Source organism: Hypanus sabinus, chromosome X1 (assembly GCF_030144855.1).
Source record: "Hypanus sabinus isolate sHypSab1 chromosome X1, sHypSab1.hap1, whole genome shotgun sequence".
NCBI lineage: Eukaryota > Metazoa > Chordata > Chondrichthyes > Myliobatiformes > Dasyatidae > Hypanus > Hypanus sabinus.
In genome coordinates this window covers 27,685,034-27,702,472 of record NC_082738.1, presented here as the reverse complement: position 1 = coordinate 27,702,472, position 17,439 = coordinate 27,685,034, and the positions used below count along the sequence as shown (strand labels likewise).

Here is a 17,439-nt window from a genome sequence, read left to right as displayed (position 1 = left end):
ACAAACCCCCGTAGGCTATCTCCCTTAGCCGGAACGGTGGCTAATTGTGAGCCGGTTCGGATGTGCCAGGAAACGGTGTCTCCGCAAAGTTTTCAGATTGTACAAGATCACCATAATCTTAAAATTTCGAATTACATTTCAAAAGCTAACAAACCACGGGGAGCCGCATCACAGAGATCAAAGAGCCGCATGTGGCTCTGGAGCCGCAGGTTGCCGACCTCTGTCCTATACCTTATGGTTTTATTGCCCCTTTGTCTGTGATACCACCTTCTGACTGTCTCCATTAACTCATTTGACCTGACACCCACTAAAACCCATCCCAATAGCAACCCTATCACAGATATTTTCTCTGTCCCATCCATCCCTCCTGCCACTCTCTCTGCAACTTAAAGCAAACTTTTTATTATATCTTTTGAAGGAATAAGAGATGCAGATGCTGGAGTCCAGATAAGAGTTTTGACCCGAAACATCAACTGTCCACCTGCGCGCCCCCCCCCCCCCCCACGGATGCTGCTTCACCTGTTGAGTTCCTCAAGTATCTTGTGTGTTGTTTTTTTAAATTCAGGTGGAAGTCTTTGACAGAAAACTTTGTCTCTCTCTCTCCACAGGTGCTGCCACTTTACCTTCTTATTTGATGCATATAGGCACTGCCAGGCATGGCAACTCTGCATACACACCCCACTCACGCCATCCTCTCCACTGTCGCCAATTATAAAACTCAGCATTCCAGGGTCAGGAGGAAGAAAAGTTAGTCATGGTTTCTCCTGCTGTTCCAAAGTATCGCTGACAGAGAGTGTGGGTGTCAGGTGGATGACAGGACTGGAATTTTCTCCTGGTGGAATTGTCCACTGATACCCATTGCCGAGATTGAAGTCCCAGGCTGAGTCAGTGCACAGGGAGATATTGGATCACTCTGGTGCCTGAGTGTGCTGTGTCTTGGAGTGGGCAACTCTCGGGGCTGTAGCAACAAGGAGAAAGCACACTTCCTTGAGGCTGAATAGTAAATGCTGCCCTGGTCTTCCACGGCAACGCACACAAAATGCTGGAGGAACTCAGCAGGCCAGGCAGCATCTACGGAAAAGAGTACAATCGACTTTTGGGGCTGAGACCCTTCGGCAGGACTGGAAAAAAAAAGCTGAGTAGATTTGAAAGGTGGGGAGAGGGAAGAGAGAAACACCAGGCCATAGGTGAAGCGGAGGGGGAGGGATGAAGCAAAGAGCTGGGAAGTTGACTGGTGAAAGAGACAGAAGGCCATGGAAGAAAGAAAAAGGGGGAGGGGGCACCAGAGGGAGGTGATGGGCGGGCTTGTTCTGGCGGACGGAACGTACATGCTCAGCGAAGCAGTCCCCCCATCTACATCAGACGTCACCGATATACAAGAGGCCACACTAGAAGCTCCGAACACAGTAGATGACCCCAACAGACTTACAGGTGAAATGTCTGAATGGTAGTGAGGGAGGAGGTGTAGCACTTTAACTTTTCTAAAGGGAAGTCCTTTTATTGTGAGCTGGGACATCATGTTACAGCTGTACAGGATGCTGGTGAGAGCACACATGTAGCTCTGGTCATCCAGCTATATGAAAGATGTCATGAAACTAGAAATGGTGCAGAAAAGGTTCATGTGGATAGCAGGTTTATTATCACTGGCATATGGGCAACTAGGGATGGGCAATAAATGCTGGCTTAGCTGGCAACACCCACGTCCCGTAAGTGAATGCATTTTTTTAAAATGGCCCATGAAGAGAGGGGGGAGGCTGAGGTAAGGCATAAATGAAGCCATGGAGCAGAGGGAACCAAATGGCCTGTTTCAGTCTTCTCCACTACTACAACAGCACAGACTCACTCACAGACAGCTGCCGGTGGGTGTTGGAAGGAAAAGCAAAACCAAAAGAAGTCATAAGTAAAGCAGCAAACTTTTATTCCATTCTTCTGATTGAATCTGGTTTATTACTTCTGTGGAAATGCTTTGATTAAAATATATTCTAAGTATGACATTTATGGGATTAATTGTAATTACATAATACAGACAAAATAGATGTTTCTTTTATATAATTGCACACAAGCATCATCACAGAACATTAAGAATGTGCAAACTTTCAAGAATTAATTAGATTTATAATTTCTCTCACTAAATATGGTAGGAGCTTTAACTTTAGCTCAATTGCCTTCTCGTCATGAAGCCAGCGGTAGTTGGGACTCATTTACGACACCTAAAACCCAGCCGGTCCTCTCATCAGCTGATTTCTGCACATTTGCACAGGTCAAAAGTCACTGGATACTGGTCAGAATCAGGTATCCTGGTGAATTTCTGCAGCGGCCTTCTCCTCCACTGAGACCCTAGCCCTCATGTTCTCAGGGGTCCTGAGAAGATTGGAAGACCCTGATGGCTATTTCAACTCTGGGCAGCTAAAGGTGCACAGATCACACAAAACACAAGAAATCAGCAGCAGGAATAGGCCATTCAGCCCCCTTAAGTCTCCCCCGTCATTTAATAAAATCGTACTGACGTACCTCAGACCTCAGCTTCTCTTCTGTGGCAGGTCCCCATCACCCTCAATCCCCTCCAACCTTTCAGAAGTATACCCACCTACATATTCAATACTGCTAATAACCCTGCTTCCACCATCCGCAGGGCAGAGAATTCCAGAGATTCACCCCTCTTTGAGAGAAGAAATTTCTGCGCACCTCAATTTTAATGACCACCCCCAAACCTTGTCTCCTTGTTTAAGATCCTCCCATGAGTGGGAACGCCTCAATAACTTCCCTGTCAATCCCCTTCAGGATCTTGTTCAGTATGTTTCAAGAAGGTCACCCCTCATTCTCCTAAACTCAAAAGAATACAGAGCTAAAATATCCAGCCTCTCCTGGTGGATAACCCCCTCATCCCAGGAGCAGGCCTAGTGAATCTCCTTTGGACTGCCTCCAATGCAACACCAAGACCCTATACAGCTGTAATACATGAATCAAAATCTCACTCTGTAAACCTGACCACCACTCCATGCTTTGTGCTTTAACTGCTAGGCTTAGGGAGAACCAAATGTGATCTTACAAAATATATACACTCAGTGGCCACTTTATTAGGTACACCTGCTCGTTAATGCAAATATCTAGTCAGCCAATCACGTGGCAGCAGCTCACTGCATAAAAGTGTGCAGGCATGGTCAAAGGGTTCAGTTGTTGTTCAGACCAAACATCAGGATGGGAAAGAAATGTGATCTAAGTGACTTTGACCGTGGAATGATTGTTAGTGAAAGATGGGGAGATTTGAGTATCTCGGGAACTGCTGATCTCCTGGGATTTTCACACACAACAGCACAGCAGTCTCTAGAGTTTAAAGAGGATGGTGCGAAAAACAAAAAATCATCCAGTGAGCGGTAGTTCTGTGGGTGAAAACGCCTTGTTAATGAGAGAGGTCAGAGGAGAATGGCCAGACTGGTTCAAGCTGACAGGAAAGTGACAGTAACTCAAATAATCACACGATACAGCAGTGGTGCACAGAAGAGCATCTCTGAATGCACAACACATCAAACCTGGAAGTGAATGGGCTACAGCAGCAGAAGACCATGAACATTCACTCAGTGGCCATTTTCTCAGGTACAGGAGATGCATAATAAAGGAACCACTGGGTGTCTGTCCATCCACACATCACAAGCAATGGGAAAGTTTGAATTATTTCTCCCACTTCTTTCTTTTAGCACAGGGAGTCGGAGTCACAGTCTGCCCCAGGTCCACGTGAGTTATTAGGGGTACATCTGCTATCCCAGAACCACATCAATTGGGTCCTTCAGCAGAGGATGGCTGGTAATATGAGGTGTAGTGACATCCTGATTGTAGAAGGGATGGGTTTGTAGAGGTGGGTATTCCTTAGTCCACATCTTGTGACCTTATATAATCTTCTTCACTGTCCACCACAACACCAATTTTGGTGTCTTCTGCAAACTTATTAACCAAGCCAACTCCATTCTCACCCAAACTGTAAAACTAAATGACAAACAACAGCACACCACTGGTCACAAACTTCCTCTGACTCCTACCTCCAAGACAATTTTGTGTTTGGTTAGCTAGCTCACCCTGAATCCCATGCGATCCAATCTTTGGATCATTCTGGACCTTGATAAAAGCTTTTTTGAAGTCCACATAGACAAGATGGACAATTGTGTGTTAAACTGTCCACAAAACCAAGATCACTTGTATTTACATTGTGGAGCAGGGTCTCTAACATCTGACTGATAAGTCTGCCCCCCACCCCCACATCAATATTACCATTCTGTTGTTGTATGCAATCCTACCCCAGAACTGGCAGCCTGCAGAATCAGTGTACATTAGGTAAACTGGTGCCAGCTCTATTAGCTGTGGCATCTGGCCTGGCATGAAAGCCAATCAGCTGTACCCAGCCCCTGGAAAAGTGCCATGAGCTGTTTCTCTGCTAGGAGGTGTTGCAGGAAAGGTGTGTTCCCTGGTGTAAATGTGGAGAATGAGCAGTAAATTCAACCCCAGTTTTATTAACAGATTAATTGAAGCATTCTGTTGTAAACAGCAGTATCATTATTTCAAAACACGGTTTCACTGCTTGGCAGGAGGAATGCTTTCTGCCACTGTAAAGGTCTGTGCGCGGTAATGTGTGTGCAAGGGTGGATCGCTGGCCCAGCTCCTGTTAGTGGCAAGAGGCACTGAAACAGCAGACCCACCGAGCGGGAAACAGGCCTTTCGGCCCAGCTGTCCACACTGACCAAGCTGCCCATCTACGCCAGTCCCACTTCCTCACATCTGGCCCATATCCCTCTAAACCTTTCTGATCCATGTACCTGTTCAAATATCTTTTAAATGATGTTATCGTGACCACTTCTGCCGTTTCTGCTAGCAACTTGTTTCATCCCTCTGTGTGAAAAACCTGCTCTCCTTGTCCCTATTAAATTTTTCCCTTCTCACCTTAAACCTGTGCCCTGTAGTTTTCGACTCCCTTAACCTGGTAAAGGACTGTGACCATCCACCTTATTAATACCCCTCATGAGTTTGTAAACCTCTAAAAGGTCACTCCTCAGTTTCCTTCACTCCAGGGAAAACAGTCCCAGTGTATCTGGTCCCTCCTTGTATCTCAAGCCCTCCAGTCCTGGTAACATCCTTCTGAATCGTTTCTTCACCCTTTCGAACTAACAACATCCTTTCTGTATCTGGGCGATCAGAACTGTGCACAGTACTCCAAGCATGGTCTCAGCAGCCCCTTGTACAGCTGTAGCATGACGTCCCGACTCCCTGTACTCGACTGATGAAGGCCGGTATGCCAAAGATCTTTTCCACCACCGTGCTTACCTGTGTAGGAACTATGTACCTGAGCAATTGTCATCTGACTGGGATATCATGAGATTGAGAAAGGGCATTGTACAAACATCAGTCTTTCCTTCACAGCTTTAATTGTAAGTCTCAGGTTCTGGCCCTTTTTAAAAGTCCTTTTTCTTTATGATATTCTTCCTCTTGGTCTCCCGATCCATTAAAAATTCCATTTCCTTTCTCTTCTGAAGGTGCTGATGAACTACCTTGGTCAAAGTCCCATCATCAGCCTCGGCCATTTGACATCTTTAAGGCACAATTTCAGAAGGCAGCTATCACTCAGCCGTGTGACTGCGGTGAGCACCAAAGTTGGGGTCTATCCAGCCCTCATCCAAGGTCCATAATTACACCGGGATAAATTAGTAAAAGAAGCTAAAGAGAGTGTGGGAAATTTTCAGGGAAGCCTGTTAGCATCTAAATACTCCTAAGCTTGGTCAAGCTGGACGTTGACATGCAATGCTGTCATTTGGTTGTCTGCCTTTCTTCAGCAGTGTGCTCAATAGGAAAAGATGGGTATCATCGCCTCAACTCCACCTTACCTGTGGCATTGAAGATATCTGGTGGATTGTGATGATTCACCCTCCAACTCTTGTGTCTCTGCCTTTCCTGAAGCTTGTGAGCTTTCCACAATAATGAACCAGCAACATCAGTGATGCTCTGTGTTGGCCAAGTCATTGCTGTGTTACCAGCAGCCTCTCTGTATGAATTTTGCTGCAGTTGACCATAACGTGCAATGTCTCTACTCTTCTCCTTGTTTGCCTATCACCTCCTCCTTCCCTTTCTCCCATGGTCCACTCTCCTCTCCTATCAGATTCCTTTGTCTTAGCCCTTTACCTTTTCCACCTATCAGCTCCCAGTTTCTTATTTCATCCCCTCTCCCCAGTCACTCACCTTCCCCCTCACCTGGTCTCTTCCAGCTTGTACTCTTTCCCTTCCCTCACCTTCTTATTCCGGCATCTAACCCCTTCCCTTCCAGTTCTAACGTAAAATCTCGGCCTGCAACACTGACTGTTTATTTCCCTCCACAGATGCTCCCTGACCTGCTGAGCTCCTCCAGCATTTTGTGTGTGTTACCCAGGATTTCCAACATCTGCAGAACTTCTTGAGTTTATAACATGCAATATGTAGCATCCACTTAGACAGAGGTCAAAAACAATCACCCAAATGTGTTAAGTCATTGAATTTTTAGCCCAGGGTGTTTTAGCAACATGTGAACTGCTTTTCAAGGTTCCTTGCTGTGAGATACGTGCGTGACCCCGTCCTCTCCACAGATACTGCCTGTCCCACTCAATTGTTGGCTCGAGTAGATCCAGAGGTAATGTGGAAAGTTTGTGCCTTGGGTTGACTCTGAGGCCCAAATCACGAGTGTCTACAGTGCCAGGATGAACTCCTGTGCTCAGATGTGTCCTCACCATCCAATTACACCATGTGACCAATTATTCCACAAATCCATACAAATTGGGAATGTGGGAGGAAACCAGAGCACCTGGAGGAAACCCACGTGGACACAGGGAGAACGTACATGCTCCCGACAGATGGTGGCAGGAATTGAACCCGGGTCGCTGACACTGTGGTAGTGTTAGGCTAACCACTATGCTACTGCGCCACCCCAAACCCCCATATAAATTCCTCAGCCCTCTCGTTCGTCCCGTGCCCTGTTCTGATGTTACATGTGGCCAAGCCCGATGTCTGGTGAGGCTGGGCTATTGTTAGCCACTCGTGCTGGGGTTTTCACGGCTTCGATGGTGTTACTCAGCACTGACATTGAACATGAAGTGCCAACGCTGCAGGTTTCATAGGTCAAGAAAACCAGCACGAATTCTTTTGATTACAATACTTAAGTTTATATTAGGACTATAAAACACGTATATAGTAATTAAAATCTCCATGGTAATTATGCATTTGATTTTTCCTTCTTATCTTATAGCAAGGTTTTCTGTCAAATGTTTACAAAACCTGAGCAGCATTCTATTCACTATTAGTCCTTACCGCCGCTCCTGCTGTTCGTGGCATACTCTGTAAAAACTGTCCTGAATAATTCTGTTTGCTGACCTCTTAGTGCAAGGCAACAGTCTATAATAATCCAATAGAATCTATTTTGAGCTCACCAGTAAAGCTCCATGTGTGGTACCTCATTGGATGCTGGAATCTTGCTGTGCATTGTGTCAGTCCAATACTACAGCAAGTGCTACACTTAACACAGCAGTGTGCAAATTGCTCTGAGAGATTTCTGTAGGACTTCAATGTAGGAATTTCTTTTGTTCTTTCTTCTTCTTGTGTGTTTGAGGGGTCACTTGACAGCTTTGTTTAAGAGCTTGCAAAGCTTGACCCCAAAATGCCTTGATCCCCACATTCTTTCCAGTCCGGGGTCAGTTGGGAGCAGAATCCAAACGTGGAGCAGATGCTTGAGAGTGTTTGCTTGCAAGCTAGAAGGACATTAGTCAGGGCTGGGATGGATTAACTGGCAGGTGCTGTCTGAGATTTAAGAGCTTTTCTTTTGAGGATCAAATTAAAAAGAGTTAGCAGTCTGGCTTGAGCTTGTGCAGCGTGATGTCTGCATTGGCCAGGTTGGTTAGGGTCTTTTTGATGCGGAGAGCCGTCAGCCTAGCAGAGGGGCTCTGATACCAACATTCCTTCATCAGTTTAGCAAGAGAGGACAAAATCTAAAATAAAAAAGAAAGAAACATAAGCTCACGGAAAGAGGCTGGTGGTTAGTAAGTTGGCCTTAACGTTGTCCCTAGTAGGCCAATATTTTCTTGAATACAAAATGGTAACACTGTGGGAGATGAATATTCTCAAGATTTTGCTGATCAGCCACCTTGTGGGCTGATGCAAAAACTCCTCCGACAGCGGACAGAACAGTTTACATTTCTGTAGCCCTCATCATCGCCCAGAACGTCCCAAAGTCAGTAATCCACGCTTGAAGCCTGACACTTGAAATTTAGGACACACACATCCAAATGGAACACAATAAACAAAAATAAAGCTGATGATCTGGGCATTTTAGATACTGGTTTGTAATTATTGACAGAAAAACATGACTAATTATTGTAACAACTGCATGTAAGGTTTTTGGAAACAAATGTGTTCACTATTCAAGATTATTAATACATAGAAAATAATTTAAACCACAGAAAATAGTTGGATATCCTACAAGGATCAGTGTTCAGATATCTGATTCACCATTCATATTTTAAATCAAAAGTACAACTTGAGGCTGAAGCAAGACTAGGGGATAGGGTCAATACTGAGGAGGTTGTGACAAATGACAAAACATTAATACATTTGCAGTATTGGGTTATAATTTGCAAATGAACCAGCCAGATAAGCATACATAAGTCTCTGGTATCCTATTTTCCAAGTAATATAAAGAGATGGCATATTACTTGGAAAATCAGAAACCAGTGAATGAAACCAATGAACCTCCAATTAGAAATACCTAAAAGCCTAGAAGTAGCAAGGTTTGTCAGTGTGGTCAATATTTTGCTCACCCATGCTCATTTTACACTGGGCTAGACCACACAGTTTCAGTCCTTATTATAACCTTGGTCCGAATGTGGACCAAAGAGCTAATTTCCAGGGGTGAGGTGTGAGTGACTGCCCTTAATGTTAACACAGGATTTGGCTGAGTGTAGAACCCTGGTAAACTGGTCAATGAGAGTGTTCCTGACCCAGCCATCTTCAGCTGCATCATCTTTCTCTCACAAGGTCAGAAGTGGGGATGTTCACTGATTACGTTCAGAATTGGGTTTATTATCACTGACATATGTTGGGAAGTTTGTTGTTTTGTGGCAGCAATGCAGTGCAAGACATAAAAAGCACCATAAATTACAAAAAGAAATATACAGTATATAAAAAAGCATTGAATAAGTAATGCAAAAGGGGGCAACAATAGTGAAGTTGTGTTCATGGGTTCATTGTCCATTCAGAAATCTGATGGCAGAGGGGAAGAAGCTGTTCCTGAAACATTGAGTGTGTGTCCTCAGGCTCCTGTACCTCCTCCTTGATGGTAGCAATGAGAAGAGGGAATGTCTGGGCTGATGGGGGTCCTTAACGATGTATGCCACTTTCTTGAGGGACCAACTTTTGAAGATGTCCTGGATGGTGGGGAGACTAGTGCCCATGATAGATATTCAGCCCATGGCTGAGTTTCCAACCCTCTGCAGCTTTTCCGATCCTGTGCACTGGCTCCTCCACACCAGTCGGTGATGGAACCAGTCAGAATGCTCTCCACAGTACTTCTGTAGAAATCTGCTAGAGTCTTAGGTGACGTACCAAATCTCCTCAAACCCCTGAAGAAATTTAATTGTTGACATGCCTTTTTTGTAATTGCATCATATGTTAGGCCCAGGATAGATCTCCTGAGAAATTCCTCAGTAAAGCAAGTAACATCCATGTCACAAAAGTTCTGGGCAATAACCTTCCCCATGATATTCAGCAACATCTCTGTCACAGAGGCTCTGCTATCGACATCTGAGGAATGACTACTGACCAAAAGCTTAACTAACCCAACCAGTTAATACATTACCATGAGAGCAAGTCATGGCTCGACTCCCCTAAAGCACTTCCAACAGCTGCGAAACATAGCTAGGTGTGTGACAGAACACTCCCTACCTGCATTTAGTTATTATCTAAATGGAGAGAAACCGGAAAGTGCTTCTGTGCAAAGGGATCTGGGGGTCCTGGTGCAGGAAACACAAAAAGTTAGTATGCAAGTGCAGCAGGTGGTCAAGAAGGCCAATGGAATGCTGGCTTTTATTGCTAGGGGGATGGAGTATAAGAACAGGGAGGTCTTACTGCAGTTGTACTGGGTATTGGTGAGACCACACCTGGAGTACTGCCTGCAGTTCTGGTGTCCATATTTAAGAAAGGACATACTGGCTCTCGAGGCAGTGCAGAGAAGGTTCACTAGGTTAATTCCGGGGATGGGTGGGTTGATGTATGATGAGAGGTTGAGTAGATTGGGACTCTACTCATTGGAGTTCCGAAGAATGAGAGGCGATCTTATTGAAACATATAAGATTGTGAAGGGGCTTGATCAGGTGGATGCGGGGAGAATGTTCCCAATGATGGGTGAAACTAGGACTAGGGGGCATAATCTTAAAATAAGGGGATGTCGTTCCAGGACTGAGATGCGGAGAAATTTCTTCACTCAGAGGGTAGTAGGGCTGTGGAATTTACTGCCCCAGAGAGCTGTGGAAGCTACTACACTCAATAAATTCAAAACGGAGATAGACATTTTCCTGGATAAAAATGGCATTAGGGGATACGGTGAGCGAGCAGGTAAGTGGACATGAGGCTAGGTTTAGATCAGCCATGTGATCTCCTGGGCCACTTTTCGATAGCCTGGATGGGTCAGAGAGGAATTTTCCAGATTTTTTCTCCTCAATTGGCAAATCGGTTTCCCCCCGGGTGATCACATGGGTTTGGGCGGGATGAATAATAAAATAAAATGGGCGGCATGGTGTCCTGTTGGTTGGCACTGTTGCCTTGTGGGACTTGGTGAAAACTAGAGTTAAGATTGGATCAGCCATGATCTTGCTGAATGGCGGAGCAGGCTTGAGGGGCCGATTGGCCTACTCCTGCTCCTATCTCTTATGTTCTTATGCCTGGATGGGTAGAGCTCCAAAAACTCTCAGGATGCTCCAAGCTATTCAGTAGAAAGTAGGTCATTCAATCGGCTCCCTACCCATCAGCCTAAACACTCCCTCTCTCCACCACTGTAGACAAAATGCACTGCCTCTGTGGACAAGAAGGGCAAGGAGACTGGAGGTCTCTCCTGGAGTTGGAGGAAAGAGGCTTGCTTTGACGTTGTTTTGTTGTTTGCTGTGTCCTGCCGAGCATTGTGGGTGTGCTATGTTGGTGTGGGCATCTGTGGTGACACTTCTGGGCTTCCCCCAGCACATCCTTAGGTTGTACTGGTTGTTGACAAAAATGACACATTTCACTGTATGTTTAAAGTTCAAAGTAAATTTATTATCAAGCTACATAAATATCACCATATGCAACCCTGAGATCCATTTTCTTGCAGGCATTCACAGTAAATACAAGAAACACAGTAGAATCAATGAAAGACCTCACCCAACTGGACAAACAATCAGTGTGTAAAAGACAACAAACTGTGCAAATACAAAAAGAAAAAAAGAAACAATAATAATAAATAAGCAATAAATATAAAGAACACAAGATGAAGAGTTCTTGAAAGTGAGTCCATAGGTTGTGGGAACAGTTCAGTTATGGGAAAAGTGAAGTTATCCCCTTTGGTTCAAGAGCCAGATGGTTGAGAGGTAATAACTGTTCCTGAACCTGGTGGTGTGGGTCCTGAGGTCTTACTCATGGCAGCAGTGAGAGGAGAGCGTGATCTGTGTGGTGGGGGTACTTGATGATGGATGCTGCTTTCCTGTCACAGGGCTCCATGTAGGTGTGTTCAATGGTGGGGACAGCATTACCCGTGATGGACTGGGCCAATGTACACGTGAGAAATAAATCCAAACTAAATCTGAATTTGAGTCTGAAAAGAAGGAAAAGGGGAACAGGTGCATGTAGTGTTGATGTTCAAGGAGTATTCTTGTACACAAGTCAAATGTAGCAAGCAATTATGGAGGACGTGGTATATTAAGACTATAAGATCATAAGACATGGGAGCAGAATTAGGCCATTTGGCCCATTGAGTCTGCTCTGTCATTCCATCATGGCTGATTTATCATCCCTCTCAACTCCATTCTTCTGCCTTCTCCCCATGACCTTTGACACCCTTTCAACTGTAATCAAGAAACTATCAAGCTCCACTTTCACCCTACGCAATGACTTGGCCTCCACATGTGTCTGTGGCAATGAGTTCCACAGATTCACCACTTTCTGGCTCAACAAATTCCTCCTCATCTCTGTTCTAAAGGGATGTCCTTCTATTCTGAGTCTGTGCCCTCTGGACGTAAACTCACCCACGATAGGAAACACCTGCTCCAAGTGCACTCTATCTAGGCCTTTCAATATTTGATAGGTTTCATTGAGCAACCCCCCCCCCCCTCATTCTTCTAAACTTTAGCAATTCCAGGCCCAGGGCCATCAACCTTGCCTGACGTGTTAACCCTTTAATTCCTAGGATCATTCTCAGGAACCTCCTCTGGATCTTCACTGCCAGCACATCCTTTCTTAGATAAGGGGCCCAAATCTGCTCACAATACTCCAAGTGTGGTCTGACCATTGCCTTATAAAGCCTCAGCAGTATATCCTTAATTTGCATGTCAAACCTGGTTCATCTGTACTGTGGATAAATCTGGTCACTCTAGTATAAAAAGGGTACAGGGAAGAATGGACAAAAGGTTTGGCAACATGATACTTGAACAGAGAATGCCTGTTGTGTGGGTCTGATTGGGAGGAAGCATTGACCAGTTCCAAGTTAGCAGGCTGCAGGTCAGCAAAGTCAGAGAGTGACGTTTTTGTCTGTCGTTATATTCGAAGTAGGGCACATTGAATCATATGGATGTGGGCTCTTCAGTTCAACTAGTCCATGTTGGCCATGGTGCAATACACAGCTAGTCCCAGTTTCCTGCATTCCGAGTCTAGACCCTCCATGTACCACCCAAGTGCTTCTTAAATAATATTATTGTACCAGGCTCAACCACATCCTCGGGCAGTTCGCTAAACTCACCACCCACTGTGTGAAAACTTTGTCCCTCAGGTCCCTTTTAGATCTTCCTCCTCTCACCTAAACCTATGACCCCTAGTTTTAGGTTCTCCTACCTTGGGACAATACCGTCAGTGCCTCTCATCAATTTAAACACTTTAGTAGGATTGCCTCTCATTCTCCTAGGTTCTAAGGAATAAACGTCTAGCCTGGCGAACCTCTAGTCCTGGCAATACCCTTTTCTGCCCACTCTGATTGGGTATGTCCTGAGTCAGAAGGGCTCAGGCTGAACTCCAACTCCTGAGGCCTGAGGACAGAGTCCAGCTCTGTGGGACCATTGACAGTTGGGAGGTGGCATCTTTCACAGGAGATTCTGCACAACGGCTCCACCTGCCCCCTCAGGTAAATGGAACGATCCCGTGACAATATTCGAAGAAGAGCAGGCAAGTGCATCAGTACTTATTCCATTGTTAATGTTACTGAGGCACAGTCAGTCATTGGCATTTGTGCCATCTTTCTTTGGCTGAGTGAGGAGGCAGTTTTGCAGCTGTATAGAGCTTTAGTTGGGCCGTGCCTGGAGTGCTGTATGCAATTCTGGTTGATCTCATGACATGAAGGATATAGAGGCTCTGGAGGGGGTAAAGAGGAGATATGCTCTGTTCGGCCTGGATTTGAGGCTATAAGGAGAGGTTGAATCTTTTCCCCCAGGTAGAAACGTCAAGTACTAGATGACATGCATTTAAGGTGAGAGGTGAAATGTTAAAGGAGATGCGCAAGACAAGTTTTTCTTCCTCACTGAGAATGGTGGGTGCCTGGAACAGGCTGCCAGGGGTGCTGGTGGTGTTTAAGAAGCTGTTAAACTGACGCATGTTGATTTAATTTAGCATCATGGTCAGCACAGACATTGTGGGCTGAAGGGCCTGTTCCTCGTTCTATGTTCTCTGAGTGCTGTGTGCAGTTCTGGTTGCCCTGTGTGTGAAAAGGACTTACAAGGATGTTACAGGGCTGACGGACATGTGTTACAGAGAGAGACTGAATATGCTGTGTGCATTTTCCCTGGAGTCTCGGAGGCTTATAGAGGTTTATAAAATCATGGGGGGCATAGATAAGCTGGATAGTCAGTCTTTTTCCCAAGGTAGGGGAGTCTAAAAATACAAGGGTTAGGTTTAACATGAGAGGAGAAAGATTTAAAAGGAGCTGAGGGACAACTTTTCCACACAGAGCTGGTGAGTATATGGAAGAGGAAGTGGTAGGGGGCAAGTGCAATTATATTTGAAGCTATTTGAATGGGTTTGTGGATAGGAAAGGTTCAGAGGGATACGGGACAAATGCAGGTAAATGAGACTCACTGAGTGAGGCAACTTGTTTGCCACAGATGAGCTAAGCCTGTTGCATAACTCCTTCACCCTATGACTCTGTTACCCATTCAATGTCTGTAACAATTTTGGGTGCCTTAATGGACAAAAGTGGCAGATTCGTGATCGAGAGGTGCGCATTTTCCGGCACCAACATAGTATCCCCACAATGCTCAGCAGAACAACACAGAACACAACAAACAACAAAACAACAAAGGCAAAAACAAGCCCTGTTCCTCCCTCCCACCCGCTCCCATACACAGTCCTTTATCCCCAGAATAGGCCTCCAGCCTGCAGCCTGCAGCCTTCAGTGGACACAGACTCGGGCCTGTAGAGCACTGGCCATCGACATCCCCAGCGGACTCATGGAGATTTGCAGGCTCGGCTCTGGTCAACGAACCTGGACTTCTAATTCAACCCTTTGGCGTTGATCCTCAGCATCTGCTGATCACCAAATACTAGGCCTCGAACTCCAGTCTCGCCAATGAACTCCGGTCTCAGGGGGTCACAAGAACTCATTCCTCCTGTCCACACAGACCTCCAACTCCAGGACCCACCAACAACTCAATTTAACATTGCCCTTGATATCTTTGTTAATTTCAGTAGCCTTCCATCTTCGAAACCATCTAAATTTGTTGCTAGGTCATTCCTAGTTCCAGCATTGGTGGCTATGCCTTCATCAGCTCAGACCCCAACATCTTGAATTTGTCTTTTCCTCTACACTGCCTCTTATAGGCTACTTCTTTGACCCAGACCTTGGCTATTGGCCCTCATATCTCATGATGCGGCCTGGTGTCAAATTTTGTTTAGTAACGTGGCTTTGAAACAACTTGCAATGCTTAATTACAAAAGAAAGCTGCAATGTAAACACATCCCACTGGAGCAGATGTTTGCGCGTAACCATTTTCCTCATAGAGTTACATCACAGAAACAGGCTCTCTGGCCTACTGAGTCTGTGCTGACCATCAACCAACTATTTACACTGAAACCATTTTATTGTCCCCATGTTCCCATCAACCCCAGCCAGATTTTACCCCTCTCCCACACACCAGAGGCAATTTACAGCAGGCAATTAACCCCCCAAACCGTCCGTCTCTGGGATATGGGAAAAACCAAAGCTGCCAGAGGAAACCCACACAGTCACAGGGTGAATGGGCACACTCCACACCAATGGCCATTGCGAACTTGAACTTTAACAAGAGAGCAAAGTCCTTCAAATCAGGGAATGCCGAAGAAAAGGAGCAGATACATACCGGATCAGAAAACCATCTGTTGGGGATGTTGGGTCGTTGCTGATCAGTGCAGACGACTTTCCTCATGTCTTCAAAGCTGGGGTCAGTGGGAACCAAGTCATAAAATGGAGGCTTGTACTCTTCTGTGATTCCTGTTTCCAACACAAAGAACAATTAAGGAGGCTTTAGTCATATGTTCAAAACTGATCACTGCTTTTGTCCTGTGAATGATCTCTTGCATCAGCAGAGCAATGCGAATTTATCAGTCCTGAACTCTGAGGCACAAAGGTGCAGCTGTATGGCCTAAGGCTCACATGGGAGGATGAGGAGTTGGTAGATAGGAGCCAAAGAGAGTAGCCATTCCTAAGTCAGTCATTTTGGATTCGCAACAACATCTCCATCAGCACAGGTACACCACAAGGCTGTGTGCTTAGCCCCTGCTCTACTCACTTTACATTATGACTGTGAGGGTAAACACAGCTCCAATGCCTTGTTCAAGTTTGCTGATGACACCACTGTCACTGACTGAATCAGAGGTGGTGACGAATTGGCATATAGGAGAGAGATTGGAAACCTGGCTGAGTGGTGCCACAACAGCTACCTTTCGCTCAAAGTCCGCAAAACCATAGAGCTGATTAATGACTACAGGAATAAGAAGCAGGAGGTCTATGAGCCAGTCCTCATTGGGGGATCAGAGGTGGAGAGGGTCAGAAATTTTAAATTCCTTGCATTACTGTATCAGAGATTCTGTGCTGAGACCAGCATGTAGCTGCCATTGCAAAGAAGACACAGCAGTGCCTCTACTTCCTTATATGTTTACGTAGCTTTTGGCAGCTAATACTTTGACAAACTTCTATAGATGCACGGTGACTGGTTGCTTCACACCCTGGTATGGAAACATCAGTGCTCTTGAACAGAAAAGCCTACAAAAAATATCAGCCCAGTCCATCACAGGAGAAGACCCTCTCCACAATTGAACGCATTTACAATGAGCACTGACACTAGAAAGCATCATCCATCATCAAGGACTTCTGCCATCCAGGCCTGGCTCTCCTTTCACAGCTGCTATCAGGAAAGAGGTACAAGAGCCTTCGGTCCCACACCATCAGGTTCAGGAACAGTTATTATCCTAAAAGCACCAGATTCCTGAACTAATGTGGATAATTTCACTTGCCTCAACACTGAACTGATTCCACAACCTATGGACTTACTTTCAAGGACTCAGTATTATTATAATTATTTTTATTTGATTTTTTTTGTATTTGCACTTTGTCTTATTTTGCACATTATTTGTCTGTCAGTCTTTGTGTGTAGTTTAGACAGTAGGCAATAGACAATAGGTGCAGAAGTAGACCATTCAGCCCTTCGAGCCTGCACCGCCATTCTGAGATCATGGCTGATCATCTACTATCAATACCCGGTTCCTGCCTTGTCCCCATATCCCTTGATTCCCCTATCCATAAGATACCTATCTAGCTCCTTCTTGAAAGCATCCAGAGAATTGGCCTCCACTGCCTTCCGAGGCAGTGCATTCCAGACCCTCACAACTCTCTGGGAGAAGAAGTTTTTCCTTAACTCTGTCCTAAATGACCTACCCCTTATTCTCAAACCATGCCCTCTGGTACTGGACTCTCCCAGCATCTGGAACATATTTCCTGCCTCTATCTTGTCCAATCCCTTAATAATCTTATATGTTGCAATCAGATCCCCTCTCAATCTCCTTAATTCCAGCATGTACAAGCCCAGTCTCTCTAACCTCTCCGCGTAAGACAGTCCGGACATCCCAGGAATTAACCTTGTAAATCTACGCTGCACTTCCTCTACAGCCAGGATGTCCTTCTTTAACCCTGGAGACCAAAACTGTACACAATACTCCAGGTGTGGTCTCACCAGGGCC

At 45.4% G+C, this 17,439-nt stretch overlaps 1 protein-coding gene across 2 annotated transcripts in view; it reads right to left on the bottom strand.

The window, feature by feature from the left end:
• Positions 1 to 1,890: 1,890 nt before the first annotated feature.
• LOC132384726 (activin receptor type-1-like) overlaps positions 1,891 to 17,439 on the bottom strand; it is a 119,026-nt gene continuing 103,477 nt past the window's right edge. For both annotated transcript variants that reach the window (XM_059956139.1, XM_059956138.1), the window contains exons 11-12: positions 15,564 to 15,694; positions 1,891 to 7,991 (exon numbers count right to left, since the gene is read on the bottom strand). In XM_059956139.1, the coding sequence (XP_059812122.1) occupies positions 7,848 to 7,991; positions 15,564 to 15,694 (275 nt within the window). In that variant the 3' untranslated portion in view covers positions 1,891 to 7,847. The remainder of the gene's footprint in view (positions 7,992 to 15,563; positions 15,695 to 17,439) is intronic.